The 20,432-nt window shown below is 40.7% G+C and overlaps 1 protein-coding gene across 3 annotated transcripts; it reads left to right on the top strand.

Moving 5' to 3' along the window:
- The first annotated feature begins 5,609 nt into the window (after positions 1-5,609).
- LOC137122998 (prolyl endopeptidase-like) lies at positions 5,610-20,432 on the top strand. 3 transcript variants are annotated; one of them, XM_067496323.1, is made up of 16 exons: positions 5,613-5,818; positions 9,370-9,458; positions 9,735-9,809; positions 9,904-10,037; positions 10,137-10,267; positions 10,368-10,577; positions 10,655-10,776; positions 10,911-11,016; positions 12,160-12,351; positions 14,794-14,991; positions 16,160-16,263; positions 17,229-17,365; positions 18,040-18,134; positions 18,242-18,373; positions 18,954-19,110; positions 19,812-20,432. In XM_067496323.1, exons 3-16 carry the CDS (start codon positions 9,759-9,761, stop codon positions 20,104-20,106), a joined length of 2,064 nt encoding a protein of 687 aa, XP_067352424.1. In that variant the 5' UTR covers positions 5,613-5,818; positions 9,370-9,458; positions 9,735-9,758; the 3' UTR covers positions 20,107-20,432. The 3 variants fall into 3 exon arrangements, with proteins under 3 accessions (XP_067352414.1, XP_067352424.1, XP_067352432.1); XM_067496331.1 differs by having other exon boundaries at positions 9,327-9,458; XM_067496313.1 differs by lacking the exon at positions 9,370-9,458 and having other exon boundaries at positions 5,610-5,818.

The following is a 20,432-nucleotide window of genomic DNA, read 5'->3' as shown; positions in this document are numbered from 1 at the left end:
GATCTATTTTTAGAACAGGCTCGTGGGCTACTCAAGTGGTCCTTGTGGGCGACCTGGTACCAACGGGCACCATGTTGGTGACCCCTGCTCTAGGGTGAACTGATTAGATTTTGGTCAATGGTTGTCAGAAGTCATTGTATCTGTAACCTAGCGTCTGTCTTTTCCTGTGAACATGATAACACAAGAATGCCTAAGGGAGTCTCTTAGAAAGTTGGCACAGACATCCACCAGGACTCGTGGATGAACTGATTAGATTCTAGTGGTTGGAGGTCAAAATCTCTTTGAACTCATGTCGACCTATGTTTTACTGGAGAAATGCCTGTATGGAGTTCAACTACATCTCCGACTCACGGATGAACTGAAGACAATGTGAGTCTGCACAGACATGCATGCACAGTAAACTGCCCCTTGACGGGTTGAGGGAGGCCTCCCACCACAATGTGGTAATTCTAGTTTTACCGTTGTTGGATCGAGCTGATGCTAGTTTTAACTATTTATATACACTATAATACTTATCGTTTGGTGGTTCTAACAGGTCGTGAGATAATTCAAGCGCTGAAAGGAAAAAATGTAAGACACTAATCTTTGCCTTTTGATTGTTCTGCAATTGTTGCGTTTTTGACAAATTACAAAAGTATGTTTCTTTAGGGTTTGAACGTGTATCCAAGGGAAAGCTGAACACAAACGGAAAGTTTAGAAGCTTTCTTTTCTTTTCTGTATTTAAGTACTGCAATTAAATACAGTAAATGCATTTATCCACCATGCAGTGATCCCTTATTGTGTTCCACTCTGAATTTGGGTGTCTGATTGGCCTGAACGACCTCAGATGTATTTTCAGCCTGCATGTGCCAACAGATTGTTGGTTTATTAGCCAGCGTGTGGTGACTACTTTGTGGTTTATAATACTTCCATAATCTTCCCATTTGTTTTATCTCATCCCTCTTTCTGAACTAATGAGACTTGTCATATGCTACAGCACATGCAATTAATGAAAGGTCCGGCTCACATCAGGTCTAACAGAAGTAGAGTGAGGGCAGAGTTGCTACAGAGGGTTTTGGGAGGCCTAAAGATGCTATGATGCAGAGAATAGGGATAAGAAAGGGATGATGTATGCACGCTTCTGGCTTGTGGTCAACAGGTTGGCCCATATCGCCCCCCTCCCCAGTCTCAGAGACCACCTGCTAAAGAGAAAGACTTTAGACCAGAATCTGTCTGGCAGACAGAGAAGGGGATTTCAGCACCAAATCCACTGGATCAATAAAAATGTCTGCTAATTAGGCTGGCCAGAAAAAGGAGGGGGGGAGAGGTGAGACAGAGAGAGATGAAAAGAAAGAAAGCTATCAGAGCAGTCGGCGCCGATTATGAAGTCTAGACAGGTAAGGTGACAAGGTAACGCCCCACTGTGCTCCTCAGGTCAGTCAAATATAGTCTTGTCAGGAATCAGGCTTCCACTTCCTTCCTCCCACCGCATCACTCTCTAGCCTTGGCTAAGGCAACTTCTCATGCTACAGCGATCAGTTTCTCTGGCCCCAATCCTTCCTTTTCCTCCTCCCAGCTTTTCTTTGCCCTCCTCCATTTTCCTGACCCTCCCCCTTCTTTCTCCTTGACATCACCACTTTGACCTAAATCTCCTGATTTAATCTTCTTCTTGTCGTCTTTTGGATAACAATCAACCCCCCTAATTGTCTTAATCTCACTGGTCTTTTATTGTCTCTAGGGCATCATGCGTACCGCAGAACAAAAACATTAACCACGGATCAATATTTGGCATCAGACCACAACTACCACCATGATCTTTATCGATTACCGCTAATTTGAGGTCAGGCCAAGCTGCTTATGGGTGTGATTAAAATAAAAAGAGGGTGGGGTGTGTCACTTTTAAAAGTAATAGAAAAATAATATTAAAAACGAACTGAGATTTTGGCAAAAAGTAACCAAGGAAATATTGCTACAGTAATGTTCAAAGTCATCAGCTGTTGTCATTCAGAATTTATTAATTAAATTATTGAGATAATAATGTATGAGATGAACGATATGTCGAAGGATTAAATATGTCATAGTTGGAAACTGTGAGAAAATATCAACAAATATGAGAAAAATATCAACATTGTTCACATCCATGGATTGAATCCAACTTGAAAGCAGCAGCAGCACAAGCCAGCAGTTGTAAACAGCTTCTTCAAATCTCCTCACGCCTCTTGTTATGCTCTCTACACACAGCAAATCTATACAAATGTCAATTTTCCAAATAAGAAACTTATGGGAAAGAATTCCTAGTCCTATTACCATACAGCTTTGTGAACCCTGAGGCAAACATATTAGCTTCAGAGCAATGAGAAGGCCAGGATCACGCTAAGGTTAGGAGATTATTTGTGTACGATTTTCCAATGGCAACTTGGATGATAATCAAAATATTCAGAACAATACAGATTATCTGTTTCCGTGGCTGCACTCTGCACCATCTGTTGAGGAACAGATGTGTTTACATATAAAGGTTTTTTTGTTTTTTAATTTTTTTTTTTAACTTTTTTAAAACTGGTTATTAGTGCTCTTAGTTGTTGTACCCACAGATCAACGGCTTTCGGTTTGTCCCTTCAGGGGTCGCCACAGCGGAACATGTTCCGCATGTTGATTTGGTATGAGTTTTTACGCCGGATGCCCTTCCTGCCACAACTCTCCCATTTTATCCGGGCTCGGGACCTGCACCAAGGAAGCCCTGGGTGGCTGGGCAGGGACACACCTGTTTGGGTGGTATTTGAACCCAGTGCTCTACCACTGAGCCACCAGGCAGTTGTTGTACTGACAGAAAAGCCTAATAGAAAATACAGCACCTTATCTTCTATTCATTTTCTTCTCAATCATTGTCGAATACTATTTAGAAATTTTCCTTAAATTTAATTGGGGTTTGTATACGTGTATTCTAAATATTTTTGCATCCTTTTTTCTTCAGACAAAACCAATGGCCCAGGGCCTCCCTCCTCCTCTCTCTCAGTGGGTGAGTCTGGAGATTCGTGGCAGTCAGATGACACTGTCTGACTGTGCTGTAATCTGACGTGGCTAATCTGATCTTTCTGTCTTCACAGACTGGCAAACTACCTGGGTTTCTAGCCAATTAGGACCCATCTGCACAGTGAGCCTCTTTCGGGGCCCAGCCAGCCCGGTCAGGCGGCTACAAGACTCAGTGATGGCTCAGGCTGTCTGGGGCCCCACATATCTCCTTCCATAACAGCCCATCTGCCTGTGGCTTGGCCTGGTCCACTTTCATCCCCAACAACCCCAGAGATTAGGCATCCTCCAGAGACTTTGCTTACTTTACCAGTTAAATCGCCTGTTGCCATACAGTTGTTAAGTAATCACCAAAGCCATGATTCATCAATGGATTAAGTGGGCTAATGCAACACCAAATATTGTCTTTTTATTAATATTGCTGCTGTACATTAAACACTGTTACCAAATGATGATCTATACACTGTATTCATCTTGTTTAATATGACAGTTTTAGCATACATAGTCTAAATCAATAAATATATAGCGATTTAATCTGTTTTGTCAGCATAAACAATTGAAATCAGACTTTTATTATATCTCATGTTCATATAATCATTACATACACATACAGTCACCAGGATAGAGAGGTAAATACACTAAAACAAGGTCATGGGTTCTCTAACATCTTATTTTCTCATGAAGCCGGTCTCACTTAATCACCTTAGCTAAATTAGTTTGAAATTAGCCCTCTTTCTAACTCCCTGTCCTCTATCTCCCCCCTCCCCCACGCTTTTCTCCCCAGTCATTTTCACAGCTTTGTGGATTAGACAGATTACACGTCTGAAACTTTGTTTTTGTTATTTCTCTCTCTCTCTGTGTGTCTCAGTCCCATCTTGGTGGGTGGGTGGGGGGGGTTGACAGTTAATCCAGAATGTCTCAAAATGTTGTTTTAACTTGAAATATCAAAATACAACATGGCTTCATGTAACAAAAAACTAACAATTTCAGCGTTGTCCACCTGTCTGTATAGCTGTATAAAATATGTAATGTAAAAGTAAGATGGAAGTTTTCAGATTTCTCCTCGTCACAGTATGTATAATTTTCCTGCCAGTTACGCAATGCAGGTGTTTTTGCTGACATATGTAGGGCCTCAGGACAACTGCCACCTGTTTTCCTGTAAGAAACACCACACCTTTTAGAGGAAAAGGAATGCGGGGGAAATCTAAATAAGCTTCCTGGGGTCACTCTAGCAAGGGATTCCTTTTGCAGAAAGCTTTCAGACTGGATTTAGTTGATTAGTAAATAACTAAAAGTAATCAAGGATACTGCTATTCCTCTACAATTCAGAGGGAAACAGTGCAGGGGCAGATCTAGTGCTCGAAATAGGTCAGAAGGCATGAAAAATGATTTCCAAGAAGTTTTACACTCAAATTTAAAACCATTTTTGCCATTTAGAAAGTGTAGAAAATTAGATTAGGGGGCCTGTTGGCTCAATAGCAGAGCACGGGTTCCAAGGGCAACCTTGGCGCCTGTCCCGAGCCCGGACCAAAATGGGAGGGTTGCGGTAGGAAGGGCATCCGGCGTAAAAACACATGCCAAATCAACGTGCGGGACATGTTCCGCTGTGGCGACCCCTAAAGGGACAAGCCGAAAGCCGTTGATCTGTGCGTCTATAAAAAAATAATGTGTTTATTAAATGTTTGTTCAGTGTAAGAAATGCCAAAAATCCTGTATACTACAAATTTTCACTCTTAAACAAAAAGCAATAAACAGTTAAGGGGAGGTAAAAACATCCCTTGCGGAAATAATCTGCACTCTGGAGGGGGGCTGACACAAGAGGTGGGAAAAGATATGTTGAGAGTGACCATTACCAGCCTGCCCCTTCCTCTGGGCCCACCCAAATAGATTCTAAACAATTGAGCATCACTTCTGTAAGTGATCAGTGTATGACCTCCAGCCTGCAGCTTACACCAATCAGGCATAACATTATGACAACCTGTGCAAATGTAATGTAATCCAATACAGTGGCTCTGCCATGAATTCTATATTTACAAGGTTATAATTCCTCAGTTTTTAGGTTGAAACTGTCAGAAAGCTGATAATTCTACTCATTGCTTATTATTGAGGCCAAAGGGGGTAGTGGAGTTGTACTGGAGTGCATTATAAGAAGAGGTGGTTCTACTGCTTTGGTCACCATTTTCATTTTAAATAGGGCGGCCACTGTATTGGATTGGAATAAATTGCACAGGCGGTCATAATGTTATGCCTGATCGGTGCATATCAACGCACAACTTCCTCTTACTTGTCCATTGTCAGTGCATGGATGCAAACACACTTTTTGTCCTCATTCATTTTATGGTGAATATCAGTCAGTCCGTGGTCTTTGGTTATTATATGTCCTTAAATGGGTTTTTGTTTTGTCTTGGTTTTTTGTTTTAATTAATTTATAATAAATTTTCGTTCCAGCTACTTATTTCTGACGTAATGAGAAAAGGGGCAAATGGTCTCGAGGTACTTTCATATATGTGGCCGACTACCGTTGTGCGTATGTCGTCACTTGCCCTGGATGATACGTCACTGCCGGTGCAAAGAACAAATCCAGGCGGCTTGTACAAACGTGCCTGCGTCGTGTGAAAAAATGCTTTCACTTTCACTTCCAGGCTCCCTCGATTTGATTGAGACGCTGCATCCAGAACAATTAAAAAAAAAAAAAAAGAGAGAGAGAGCGAGAGAGAAAGAAAACCCAAACAAAGTTGTGTCCCAGAGGAAAACTTAAGGAGACCCCGCCATGACGTTTAAGTACCCGGTTGCCCGAAGAGATGAGAGCAAGGTCAGTGCTAAAGTCCTGCTTAGCTTCTCTGTTCTTTTCTGTCTGTCATTCGGCGAGACGTTATGGTGCAGCGGCCAAAGTAGGAAACACAAGACCAGGAAGAGAAAGACAAGTCATATGGGTGGGGAGGCAATGAGCGAAGAATCAAAATCAAAACTTTGAACCCAGCAGAACACAAGTGTTTCGAGTGGGATGCTGTGGTTAGCCAAAGTGTCGGTTCTTAGAGGAATGTGACAGGAACTTGAGGTGAAGTAACTTAACACCCAGACAAAATCACATGCTACCGGATTTACCGGCCGTGCTCGTTGAGTTTCTTCGCCAGTTTTCCTGTAGCCGCTTGTGTGCAGCCAGCATTTTTAGTCTTGCTCTTCTTTTATGAGTCCCATCAGCACCAGCACGACCCTACTCCACAAAAAATAAAACAAATGATCTAATATATTTTACTCCACGTTTTGTCCCTAATGATGGATTAACACATTTCCAGCAAGAAGTGGAGAAGCATCCATCTATTTTAAAAATTATTTGGGTTTAGCAGAGAAAATAATTTCAGGTTTCAGTTCTTTTTTTTTTAAAACGGTCAATTATTTTGAAACAGTTTTTATCACAAATAGACAAGACATTAGTCAGTGTCTTGCCCAGAGACATTTCAACATATAGCCGGGATCAAACCACTGACCTGTGGTCTGTGGATAACTGCCTTTACCAACTGAGCTACAGCCGCCCGACATTAGTGCACAAATGGTCTTCATCAATTTGCAGGGCCAAAACTGATTTGCGGAAATTGCTTAAAATACCACAACATATTCTATTTAACAGCTTATTATACAAGACAAGAAAATATTTCCTATTTGAGAAGAAAAAGTTAAGGGGTTTTGAAACATTATTGCTTAAAAATGACAGATGATAAATTGCAAAAATGTCCACTGTGGTTTTATGTGTTCAGTGGATGCTTTTTTAGTTTGAAATTGCTTTTTATTTAGGTTTTGTGAATGAAAACTTCTGCAGATATTTTTTTTCTGAAGCCCAGTTGAGCTTTATGGAAAACAGCTGCTCATTAACACAAGTCAGGGGCTGAGCCTCAGCCAGCCAACAGCAACACTGCAGCTCTGGTGCTAACGTTCAGAACTCTCTGTACTGTAACTAAACGTGTCAAAATCAGCAATACCAAATGCACAAATGGTGTAAATGACACCCCTTAGGTATAGATGCATTTTACAAGTGGCAAGTGAAAAAAATGTTGGACTACGAGCTGGTGTGACAGCAACGGAAATTCTCTGGGACATCTGCAGATTTTCAGCAGCTAGACTAAGATATACATGCACTGCATAGATTCAAAGCACCCAATGGCAAATGCAGCAAAGCAACTCCTTCCTGTGAGCTCAATGTTGCATTAAGTGTTGCAATGGCAACAGAAAGCCTGTCGCAAAATCAGCCACTATAGGCTGCAACAATTGCAAAAACATTCTCGAAATCCTGGAGGGACTGAATGATACATAAAAACAGAAGATGACACCTGCGATTAAGACTGTACAAAACAGATAATCCTGACTTGAAAAAATTTGGGAAATTTTGTTTGGAAATATGATGCTCTTTAAAATAACCACCAATGATAAAACTGACTCCTTACTGTAAAAAAGGCTGATGATTCACCGGCTGGATGCATTATTCCCAGAAGTATAGAAACATTGACATTTAGTGTCCTCGGCTTTGGGTGGGGTTTTTATTTTTTGGAACTTGCCATTTTGCAAATTACAAAATATTGTTGTGCTGGCAATTGACACACCAGTGTCACTATTTTAATGAGTAGGTTTGAAGACTGCATAAACAATACAACAAAAAGAAAAAAAAATAAACAAAAAGAAAATAACTATGCTATCTTTATGTGTTACCTTGGCATTTTTACGCTAACCCGTTTTCACCGTCATGTAAGATTGGAATTATTTAGTTTTTAGAGGTTTGCTGGTACCCAGCCCTATTAATGAATGGGTTTTAAAGATTAAAAACTGAACATACATTTCCTGAATTGCTGATGCAGCATTGAAGATTGGTTTGACGATGTAATGCAACAAAGGAAAGTGTTTCATAAATCTTTAAATACACTATATTGCCAAAAGTATTCGCTCACCTGCCTTTACACCCATATGAACTTTAGTTACATCCCATTCTTAATCCATAGGGTTTAATATGACGTCGGCCCACCCTTTGCAGCTATAACAGCTTCATCTCTTCTGGGAAGGCTTTCCACGAGGTTTAGGAGTGTGTTTATGAAATACATCATACACAGTGCTCGCAGTCTTCGCTCTAATTCATCCCAAAGGTGTTCTATCGGGTTGAGGTCAGGACTCTGTGCAGGCCAGTCAAGTTCTTCGACACCAAACTCACTCATCCATGTCTTTATGGACCTTGCTTTGTGCACCTGAATTCATTTATTTGGATGGGTGAGCGAATACTTTTGGCAATATAGTGTATGTGGAGTAAACCCTCACATTCACTGCTTCACACGCACATAAGTAACCATGTTAGAGAGCAGATTTACATGCACTTAAAAATCCTGGTTACTGGAAATCCTCATATTCAAATAGCAGCAGACAAAAGCGTTTTTTTGCTGAATTTGTGTCTTTTCAGAGTGAAAGCACAGTGAGAAAGAGGAAAAGACAGCTGATACACAACTGTCTGGGGGACAAAAAAACTCTGTGGGACAAAGCGACTTACTTTGACTACTTCAAGGCAATTTGTGTGTCGGTTTCAGTTGGACTTTGGGAGGACGCCCATTTTAAATAAAGTCTTCCTCGTAACTGCTTGCCCTGTCTGCAGCCTTTAGTTATGCACATGTGGAAAAAAAACAAAACGACTGCAACCTGGCTACTTACAGTAAGTGCATGTAAAGTGCACTGAGTGACTCACTGACTGTATACAGGGCGAGCACCTGTCAAAATTTTAAAGGTGTAATAAACTCATTTAAGTATTGTAGATCACGCATATGCTGTTTTTCTGCTTAGTGGAAAGATAAAAATATACACCCACGCATGCAAAACAATCATAGGATAATGACAAGGTACCAATTCATAATTGTTTGCCAAACCAACCAGAAAAATGAATATGTGAATATGACTGAACCCACTGCAGTCTCAACAGTTACCTTAGAAACAGTCTCAACAGTCTCAACTTTATTGTCTTTTAAGTGATTCCAAGCCAAGGTGAAATTCTCAGGAATCCTTATGTAGTGTTTCTCTGGAAGTGGCACACGTCTCATTTCATAATAAGCCAAATGTCCTGAGGATATGTCCTTTGCCAGTAGAGAAATTGTTTTTTTTTTTTTTTCATTTTTTCGCCAGAAGTCACAGCAGTGTGGGCAACTGGATGGACTTCGATGTCTTAGTGGAAAATGTTGCAGGCTGTTTTTCTTCGAAGGGCTAATATACCAAGACTATTAATGATTTTTAAGCATGTTAATGTCCAAACTTAATGCTAAACGAAAGGTTGTTAACATGTCATTTTACATTAATAGAAAACTACTCGCTAATATTTCTCTGTACAATTACTGGAAACAGCAAGAACTACAACACTGACCAGTCGTTCAGTTGAGACGTACTCTGTGTGAGTGTGTGAGAGAGAAGGACTTGACTGCCCATTTGTGCAGGTTGGTGTGTCAAAAGTAACACCGCACATTCCAACACTGACAAACAACAAGTTGAGCAGCCAAAATCATAATTCCAGAGTAGACAGTTACAGGTGAAGATGCTCTTCAGTTCCACTTAAATTTGTTTTGGAATGGAAGTTGTAACCACAGTTTTACAAAAGATCAAGAAAATCAAGTCTGAATGCCACGGATCAAACTTCATCTTTGTGTGTGTGTGTGTGTGTGTGTGTGTGTGTGTATGTTCCTTCCTGTTTAACTGGTATATCTGTGCAACAGGTAGATGACTACCATGGAAGGAAGATGTGTGACCCGTACGCATGGCTGGAAGACCCGGATTGTGCTGAAACAAAGGTATGTGAAGATCTCTTGCAGAAAGCTGCAGCTGTGTTTCCACTAAGAACGCTCCATGTTTTCACTCTGACTCTCCTCCCTTTTTGCATCTCAGGCCTTTGTGGAAGAGCAGAACAAACTGACCATGCCATACCTGGAGCAGTGTGCTGTCCGGGCTCAGTTTCACCAGCGCCTCACGGAACTCTATGACTATCCCAAATTCAGCTGCCCTTACAAGAGAGGCAAGAGGTACGATTTGAAATTGAACAGAACAGACTGGAAAAAGACAGCTTTCATAAGCGGGAATCATTTAAACCGCAGGTCACAAACATGCTTTTATTTTTTTAGGTATTTTTACTTTCACAACAAAGGCCTCCAGAACCAGGACGTGCTATATGTGCAGGACTCTCTGGATGCACCTGCCACTGTCTTCTTTGACCCAAATAAACTCTCTGAAGATGGCACAGTGGCACTGAAGAGTGAGCCAAACTGCAGTACATTTATACACAGATCATTTTAAAAAAGGTTTACAGTGCTGACAACCTCTCTTCTTTCCCTTCCCTTTCCCCCTCTATCCAGTGGGCCGACTGTCGGAGGAATGTGAATACTTTGCTTATGGTTTGAGTAGCAGTGGCTCAGACTGGGTAACAGTGCAATTTATAAAAGCCGATGATCTCACCCCCCTGCCTGATGTACTGGAGCGGGTTAAATTTAGCTGCCTGGCCTGGACTCACGATGCTAAGGGCATCTTTTACAACTGCTACCCGCGCCAGGAAGGGAAAACAGATGGTAAGGCAGAAACGCCACCCGCGCAGTCTTTGATACATTTCACACACAAAGATTTACAAATGTCTTTTTCGCTAAAGGCACAGAGACCACTAGTAACATGAATCAGAAGCTCTACTACCATGTCATTGGCACCAAACAGTCAGAAGATATTCTGGTTGCTGAGTTTCCCGACCATCCAAAGTGGCACAGCTCAGTAACTGTAAATCTGCAGTCATTGTTTATCACAGATTATAACCACACGTTGGTAGTGATGGTTCAATAAAGTTTAACATGAGCTATTTGCTTTTCTCCTTGTCTTTCTGTCTTTCTTTTTCTTCTTCTCTGTCTTCCCAGATATCGGATGATGGTAGGTATGCTGTTTTGTCCATCACCGAGGGATGTGAGCCAGTCAACCAGCTGTGGTACTGTGACCTTCAGCAGCTCCCCAATGGCATCACAGGTTTGCGCCGGCACCACCAGCATTGACCTGTCCACATACTGTGCACCAAGCAGTTATCACATTTGCTTTTTTAAAACCTTCTTACTTTGTTTGGAAAGTATGAATGTAAAAGTACATTGCCTACTAACGAAAAAGTCCCACCCTGTACCATTTCGTTAGATCGCCCTTAGCATTGATTACAGTTGATTATTTTGATGAGCTCATACAATGTCACATCATTTATTTTTCCACAGAGTTGCATCAGTTTTTCACCAAGATCTTGTATTATTTACCACTGCAAGTCTTCACTAGCATGTCGCAATCATTCTCAGTGGGGTTAAGGTGGCCAGTCCAGGTGTGAAAATGATGTCTCACACTCCATGACCCACTCCTTTCACAACATGAGCCCAGTGAATCCTGGCATTGTCGTCTTGTAACATGCCCGTGCAATCAGGGAGAACGGAATATGCTGAACGTCATTCAGTAATTCAGGATGTTAGCTACTCATTATATGAGTTTGGGATAATTACTTGTTGCCAGCTGAGACATATTAATTGGTGCAGCCATTTTTCATTGGAAGGCAGTTTTCTTAGTTATATTAGGGTGGTGACTTGAAAAAATGATTGAAGCAACTTATTAATTATCACAGTAGTTTTTTACATTGCACTGATTACCGTGACTCTTTTAATGGCATTAGTGTAGCATTAGCATGAGAGCGTGTGCTGCTTTAATAGTTGTTGAGTTGGATTAGAACTACAGACGTGATCTCCCATGTGGATCGTTCAAAAACACACCAGCTTCTCTGCACTGCCGAAAGCTCCATAGCACAAAATAACAGTGCTTTAGCAGCAGTAGAGTGAGTACTGCCAAATGCAGTGACTCAACTGTTACTGCATCAGATTTTGAGATTTCAAAATTCACTTTGTGGCCTATTTTTGTGTTTTGAAAAAAAAAATTCTTCCCAACAAAGAGGATTTTGTCACTTTCAGAGCACCAGTATTGTGAAATTCTGTGTACAGTAGGTGGACTGGTGGGCCTCGTTTTTTTTTTAGTTTTTTTTATTGATATCCGTTCACAAGGGTTACTGATAAATAAAAACATACATGATAAACCATTTCTGTATTTTGTTTTTTCCATGTAGCTTTGTTCATCTTTGTCTTCCAGGCCTGTTGCCATGGGTCAAACTTGTGGACAACTTTGACGCCCAGTACTCTTATGTCACCAACGAGGGAACTGTATTCACTTTCCGTTCCAACTTGGAGACCCCTCGGTACTGTCTCATGAATATTGACATCCAGAAACCTGAGAGAGAGCACTGGACTACCCTCATACCACAACATGACAAGGATGTCCTCGGTGAGACCTAATGGAAATTTTAATAGAATATACTATTGACCTTGTTGCTAGTTGTGTAGTTGACCTATAATGAATCAGTTCTCCACAGAAGAAGGGAGGTTCACATAGAGTAATTTTGGTGATTTGTAGCACAGGCCTTGTTTGGCATGACAGCCGTGGGCTTGTGTTGGAGTGTGTAGAAACTCTGCGAACCTTTACAAATACGTAAAGGGCTTATACGGGGAATTGTAGTTCCACAATTCAAACCTCGAAGACTTGCAAAACATCTTTTCACTGAATTGCTGTCTTGTTTCGGTGACAGATAACCACAGCAACTGGGAAGTACTGTTCTAGCGGTTAAAGACCTTCGTCAGAGGGAACTCTGCTCAAAAAGTGAAACTTTGTCCATAAGCAGTTTGTCAATTTCTTTCTCTATTTATTTATTTTTTTGTACGTGGGCCATTCAAATGACGGTAATTGTGCCTAGATATCAATGAAATGTACAGTGTGAGTTCACACTTCTGCTGAGAAGTGTGCATACACACATGCGCATTCAGTACAAATGCGACGGCAAATAAATATTTATCAGCACTTTTTTTTTTTATCACCATGGTTTAAGGTCCTTCGAGTGAAATAAGCTTTGCCTATAATCTTCCAAAACACAAAAGTTATTTATCTTTAACTATCTTACTGTACTGGCAAAACGACTTGTGTGTTTATGTTTGTTGTCTTGCGGCATGGTGCCAGCACTTTCTGTTGAGCTTTTACTTTTGTAATGACACTTTGATATTTGTGATCTTTGTTAGTCGACCACTCCTTGGATGATTTTTTTGTACAAACTCTGCCTGACTGTAGATGAAGAGTCCGAACTCTTTGGTAATTCTTTTCCAGGCTACTGGGCTTCAACTCTTCCAAGGTCTTGAGGCAGCTCCTTTGTTTGAACCATGGCACATTTCTACATTTCTGTTGTCAAGATCAAACTCTGATAGTTAAGACCCACATTTTTATTCGAAACAAGGCAGGGCCTCCCAGATTCTGACGGATAGAAACATCTGACTCTAACTTCATCTGACTCTAACTTAACTCATAATAACTGGTCGTTCTTACCTACTTTACCACACAGAAACATTTGAGATCAGCTCATTTTTTTCACAATAAATAAATAATGTCTTCTTGGTTTAATTGGGTTCCCTTATGCTTTGGTGCTTGCATAAAAATATGGTCATGCTTTAAGTCATCTTTAGGCAGAGAGAGGAAAAAATATTAAAGGTTTCAAGCACCACTGTAAAAAAAGTGTGTAAAGTGAATGTTTGAGTGAATTTGTTGAAGTTCCTCTATTTAACATGTATAAGTGATGCATAAAAATGTTTCTAACATGATTATGATGCAAGTATTAATGTGTTTATTGACATGGCTAACTTGTGTGTGGACTTATGTTTTGACAGGCGATCAACAGTAGCATAGCATGTCAAGAGAAAGGATTTATTGGCTAATAACCAGTCAGTTCTTGAAGTTAATGTTTTAGAGGTAGAATAAAGATCTGAGCAACTTGTGACAAGGGCCAACTTGTGATAGTTGGACAACTGGAGTTTTTCAATTTACTCTTTGTATGCGAATCCTACCTGGGTACAGCAAAAACACACAGTTGTTGCCGTGGATCAACTAGTCGTTACTTGCTTGCAATCCACGGCAGGGAGTTGATAGTTATGTCTGATAATATTATGGCATTCCATTGCTTTTATAGCGCTTGTGTTATTTTACCAACTTGTGTTTTAATATAACAATTCAATAGTACATGGCCAGTGAGTGTGACTGTCTTGATTTTTTCTCTAAAAGGATAACAGAATAGTTTTGAAGCCAGCGCATCTAATATCATAATATTAGAATATTAGTTCTATTATATGACTGCGTTTTACAAAGTGAGTCTTCTTGGTGTTTGTCGTGGACATCGTGCTATTTGGTATAATACCACTGATACCACATCCCTGATTCATCAGTTTACCCTCTGTTGTCCTTGTCTTGTTGCTGACATCACCCAAAGTCAACAGTCATACATGAATCGAGGTTGTGGTGTTTATTATACACAGAAACCAAGAGAGGGAAGCTGCACTGCTGCATTGCCGGGATATTAGTCTAACGGCATATACAGTCTGTCTGGTGACTTTTTTATGAGCTTACAGTATAATGATTCACACCCTATATATACACCTGCATCGAATCGGTGCATCTGTACATTCATGTCCCAATCAACTGAACTCATCTGTTTGGTCATGTTTGGTCCATAGCAGTTATACTTGGCTGCATTCCAGGTTGCAGGTACAGGATGATTTGTGATCATCAAGATAAATCAACGAAAAAAAAACGATATATCTTATGGAACAGAGCAAGCCAGCCATTCTCCCTTGAACAGGGTTTTAAAAAAACAGCCGCATGCCGTCTTGTTCACTTTCTATCCTTCTGCAGGTTTTGTCTCCTGTGTGAACCAGCACCACCTGCTGGTCAATTATGTCCATGACGTGAAGGACATCCTGCAGGTGTATGAGTTGTCCACGGGGCAGCTGGTCAGGGACCTGCCACTGGATGTTGGCACAGTGGCTGGTGTGAGCTGTAAAAAGAAGCACTCTGACTTCTTCTACAAGTTTACATCCTTCACCACACCAGGTAATTGTGTCATTGTTTTAATGTCTAATAGTAGTAAAAATCATGTAAAATAACATCTAAAAAAAAAAAAAGAGGTACAGAATAATAGTGCTAATTTGGTAATAAACAGATCTACTCAAACAGTTGCCATGTGCACACAAAATCATACTAAAGTAATTAGAGTTGCAACAAATCATTACTTTTAATACCAGTTAGGCTTTTGATGTCAGTAGGAGGCGGCTGTTGGTAAAGACAGTTGACCACAGGTCAGTGGTTTGATCCCCGGTCCTGGCTATATGTCAAAGTGTCTCTCTCTGGGCAAGACACTGAACCCCCAAGAGCCCATCCCCCTCCCCAGCTGTCCAATGCCGGTTCCAATCCCCGTAGAAATCGGGGAGGGTTGCGTCAGGCAGGGTAAAAACTTTGCCAAATCAACATGCGGACAATGATCCGCTGTGGCGACCCTGAACTCACACGATAAGCCAAAAGGGGAAAAAAAAAAAAGTCAGAAAATTTAAAAAAAAATGCCCAATGTTGGTTGTCTAGACGTCCTGGAGAATAGCAGGAAGTCCTCACAATTGTAAAACTGGAACAGGGGGATTTGTGGCCTTTTTGACAAGCAAAGTTTGTTTTTTTTGTTTCGATTGACTTGATTCTAACGATCATGCATCATGATCATGTTAAAGAAAACACACAAAATTAACGTAATACATCTTTCACCTCCAAGTGCCATTTTTCTACAGAAAGTACAACATCTACTTCTATTTTTCATAGGAAATACATAAACAAGAAGCATTAAAATTGTGGTGGGCAGCATTTTTTCACTGATTTTCTTATGAATGTGCACTAACACATGTGGAGAGGTGCGCGGTGGAAGCCTACCGTGACTCACCCCCTGGAACCGTTTTAAGTGAGGCTTGCTCTTCTGATCAGAGAAAAGCAATGATTTCTACTTTATTAGTCCATTTATTAGCATTCTTATTTGTTGTAATTTGAAAATAAAAGAAAAGCAATGGAGAGCAGAGAGGACGGATTCTGTAATTCACATTACTTTTGCTTTAAATTAAATAATGAAGATGGCTCATAGTAATGAATAATTGAATAATAATTTACAATGTAAGTAGTCTGTGTTTCACTAAATGTAAACCGTCATTTATATACAACAACCTCTAATCTGTGTGGTACCAAGGTATTATTTACCACTGCGATCTGAGTGAGCCGAACCCAGAGCCCAAAGTGTTCAGGGAGGTGGAGGTAAAAGGCATCAGGCAAGAGGACTATCAGACGACGCAGGTAACGTTGTCCATTTTTTATGTCCTTATGCTTTACTTGTTATCTCTATTGTCTCGGCACCTGACTTTTTTTGTCTTGTCGAATCCATAACTGCAATCAAACTTTGCCTGTTTGATTGTTTGTGTAGATTCAGTTTAGCAAAAACAAAAAAAAGTATTTAATCATAGTTTTGTCCCGTGTTTTAAAAATTGCTCAGTGTATTGTAGGTAAAGGTTGTTCTTCCGGAACGATGGTGTCAGATATTAGGGACAGAACTTCACTGAATTAAAGATGCTTCTCGGTGATGGTTGTGCAACAGGTCAAGCGCTTCAATCAGCTTTCAAACAAGAGATAACTGGGCAGCAGAGAAAACTGTTTCATGCACGTGGAGCAAATGGTATCCAAAGACTTAGTTAATGCATCATAATTTAATTTTCAAATGTTACTTTATTAATTTAGTATAATTAGTCTACTTTTCATTCTGAAAAATAGATCGGATATGGTGTTTGAGTCTGTGTGTGTGTGTGTAGGTGGCACACTGTGTAAAGAGGCAGGTGTGTGCATATACTTATGTTCTGTATATGTATTTGTTAACTAATATTTTTAACCATGTTATAAATATATTGTGAATTGTTTTATGATTTGTGATTTAGAAATGGACCCTTGGAAGATTATCCTTGAGCTAAAAGATCAAAATAAACTAACAACCAAACACCCTCCTTTTTTTTTGTTTACTGTTGTTACCTTCCAGTTTCCAATTCATGTTTCTTTTGTTATGACATCTATTGTTTGCATGTTCATATAATCTTGCCAGTTTCCCAGAATTGTATTCTCTGTGGTTGAGGAAGTGGTAAATGGTGTATGTGTGAACTACTTGTTTTTTGACTTATCAAAAACAAAAGCTGTTATGTTAAAACCATGTCCCCGATAGCAGCTGCTCTGTAAAACGTAAACAATTTAACGTAGCTACTCTAATATATTTTCAGGTATTTTATCCCAGTAAAGATGGAACTAAGATCCCCATGTTCTTAGTTCACTCTAAAGGCCTAAAGAAGGATGGGACTCATCCTGTTTTCCTCTATGGATATGGAGGCTTTGAGTCTTCCATTCAGCCGCACTATAAGTAAGTTCTCTGACTTTAACATGCTACAATAGCGTGAATACCAGGAAAACCTAACTATCTCTGTTGGTTTGTTCATTTTAATGCTGTGTGCGTCTGTTGGGGGTTCTCAACTCTAGTCTTCAAGGTTTACTGCCCTGTTTTGTTTCCAGCCGTCCCCGCCCTATCCGCTGCTCATTACCCTGATCGCGTGTGTTCTGTCAATCAGAAGCTGGATAATGCCACGTCTTCCCCCTCATCTAAGATGCTATCTTCGCTTCGGGTTGATTGAACACACCTGATTGAGATAATCAGCAGTGGACAGCCTTGCAGTGAACCTTGAAGACCAGGTTTTCAACAGCCTTGTGCTAGGTACTGACTTTTAGATAAGCCGGTATGTTTCAGTGATGTTATTGTGAACATGAAAATAAGCCTTAGTGTCGGTGCAGAATTTCCTAAGGCAAAATGTATTTATTTATTTATTTTAAAACTAATTGCACAGAAGGAATAGAAGATAAAGATAGTTTACAGTCTATTGTACTGTGTCTGCCAGTTAGCTTCCGTATCATTGGGAAGGGGGTTTCTAAAAGACGAGCGCACGAATGTTGGCTTATGGTTTGTTCTGGCCACTGCCGGAAACTAATACTTAAAATCATGAATCACAGGGAATAAGGTGTGGTCACTTTTGTCTCCTTCAGTGTCGCTTACCTGCTTTACGTGCGCCACCTGGGAGGCATTCTGGCAGTGGCGAACATCAGAGGGGGTGGAGAGTATGGCCTCACCTGGCACAAAGGTACGAACATAAAAATAAAGTGTTACTGAACAGGATTTCGGGGAGATAAATGGTGCTACTTAAAAATATTATGGTGACACAACCTATACTATGACATGTGTTTGTAGCTGGTGCTTTGGGCAACAAGCAGAATTGCTTTGATGACTTCCAGTCTGCAGCAGAATATCTGATTCAGGAAAAGTACACCACAGCCAGCCGCATCGCTATCAATGGAGCTTCTAATGGAGGGCTGCTAGTGGGTAAGTACAGGATCAGTTGTGTGTGTGTGTGTGTGTGTGCATTATGTGATCATGTATTTAGCTGGAAGTCTGGGGAGAGAGCCAGAGAGGGGAGAGCGAGTGCAAGAGAAAGTGAAAGCGTTTTAAAGGTATTTGCTGCAAGTCAACCTTTGCCTTTGTTTGTTTTTTTTATAGCTGCTGATGGAGCTTTACCTTTTATTTCCTCCCTAATGTAACAGCTGAGCTCAATGTTGTGCGCTTCTGTGATTTAGCTAAAAAGTTAAATGTCTTCACCCTCAAAGCTACGCGACCTGCCATCCTCTCACCTGCATTTGTTAAAGTGCTTTGTGTTCTTTAGAATACGTTTGTCATGTTTGCTCACGTAAAATTCAACGGTTACCTGCCTAACGTTTAATTTGGCCCAATCGGAGGGAATTAAACCGTGGCCGGTCACATCACATACCAAAGACTTGCTTCCAAATGGCGTCACACAAACCCAGCCAAAGTGTTTCTCACTGCTGTGAAAGTGGTCCATGTATATGTGATTGTGACCTACACTGTGAATTAAACTGGGTGTATGTGTGTTTATAATCGCACACAGCGGCATGTGTGAACCAACGCCCCGACCTTTTTGGCTGCGCTGTAGCAGAAGTGGGGGTGATGGATATGCTGAAGTTCCACAAATTCACCATTGGCCATGCCTGGACCACTGACTACGGCTGTTCTGACGACCCGGAGCAGTTCAAGTGGCTCATCAAGTATGAAGCACACACAAACACATAAAAAAATACAACATAGTTGTGCTCAAATCCTGATCTATTGCTACTGGCCTGTTCTGCCATTGCTTAATAGGTGAAAATACCTTCTGGTTGTTACAGTTTCAGTTGTAGTTCTGATTTAAGTATCATGGCAACGTAATGGGTGACATTTGAGAAATAAGATTATACAATATGTGGTGTTTGATTTGATTTACTTTCCGATAGTCGCTAGTGGCATTTTCATACAGTAAATGACACATGAATCAGGAAATGACTAATAATGAGTGAAACAAATTTTAAAATGAATTAAAAACTGAAAAAGTACCTTAGAAGTGTGTAATTCACTCACCTTCAGCTCTCTGAAAAAATGGAGAAGGTTGACGTGCTAAAACAGTCTGCTTCCACCTCGGTAGTCTTGCATGAGCATTTGTCACATGGTGTTTCCGATGTTGCCTAGCAGCACATTAATACCCGTTCAATATTCTCTTTTTATCTGAATCTCGAGACAAAATATGCAAGCTGGTGTAAATAGTAGTTTTTTTGTCCAGTTTATATTATGTCATAGTGCGTTTTTCATTTTACACTTGCCCACTGCAGAGCAACTGAACTACAGACTCAAATCACGCCGTACTTTCTCTTTTCTCTCCAGTCGGTTTCCTCACACTCTTCCTTCCAAACATTCTGTCTCACCTTCTTCCCAGGTACTCTCCTCTCCATAATCTTCCACAGCCACCTTACTCTGGCCCTCCCTACCCTGCGGTCTTGCTTCTGACGGCTGATCATGACGATCGTGTGGTGCCCTTGCACACCCTGAAGTACTGCGCCGCTTTGCAATATGGGGTGGGCAGTAGCGCTGTGCAGCGTCAGCCTCTGATGGTCAGGGTTGACACCCGTAGTGGGCACGGTGCAGGGAAACCCACCGCAAAGGCCATCTTGGAGGACACGCACATCTTTTCCTTTATAGCCGAAACCCTGGGGCTCAGCTGGAGGGAGTGAAGGGACAGGGAAGCGGTGTGAGGGGTACATGGAATAGGCATGATGATTACTGTTTTAGCCCTTTTAAATTTTTATAGGTTACAAGTCTGTGTTATGGGAAGATTGAGAAGTTAAATGGGAAAAATTAAGTGTAATAATTGGGTGAAAATAAGAAAACTAAGCGATTAAGAATTAACTTCACATCATGAGAAGATCTGATACTCACTGTAATTCTTGTTTTGAAACAACTTTTATCAAATTCACTTAAATGAATTAATGCATACTCAGAGTTTAAACAGTTTTTTTTTAGCATTGAAGTTTCAATAAAACCTGTCTTTGCACTAAAA

This window comes from Channa argus, chromosome 1 (genome assembly GCF_033026475.1).
Source record: "Channa argus isolate prfri chromosome 1, Channa argus male v1.0, whole genome shotgun sequence".
NCBI classification, from domain to species: domain Eukaryota; kingdom Metazoa; phylum Chordata; class Actinopteri; order Anabantiformes; family Channidae; genus Channa; species Channa argus.
Note: the sequence above shows the minus strand (reverse complement) of the source record. Positions and strands in the feature narration are given on the sequence as shown.

Excerpts from the sequence above, each read along its gene's own strand:
- LOC137122998 (XM_067496313.1), top strand. The coding sequence starts at position 5,777 with ATGACGTTTAAGTACCCGGTTGCCCGAAGAGATGAGAGCAAG. Across the intron at positions 5,819-9,734 it reads CCCGAAGAGATGAGAGCAAG|GTAGATGACTACCATGGAAG; the intron begins GTCAGTGCTAAA and ends TCTGTGCAACAG. Across the intron at positions 11,017-12,159 it reads GCTCCCCAATGGCATCACAG|GCCTGTTGCCATGGGTCAAA; the intron begins GTTTGCGCCGGC and ends TTTGTCTTCCAG.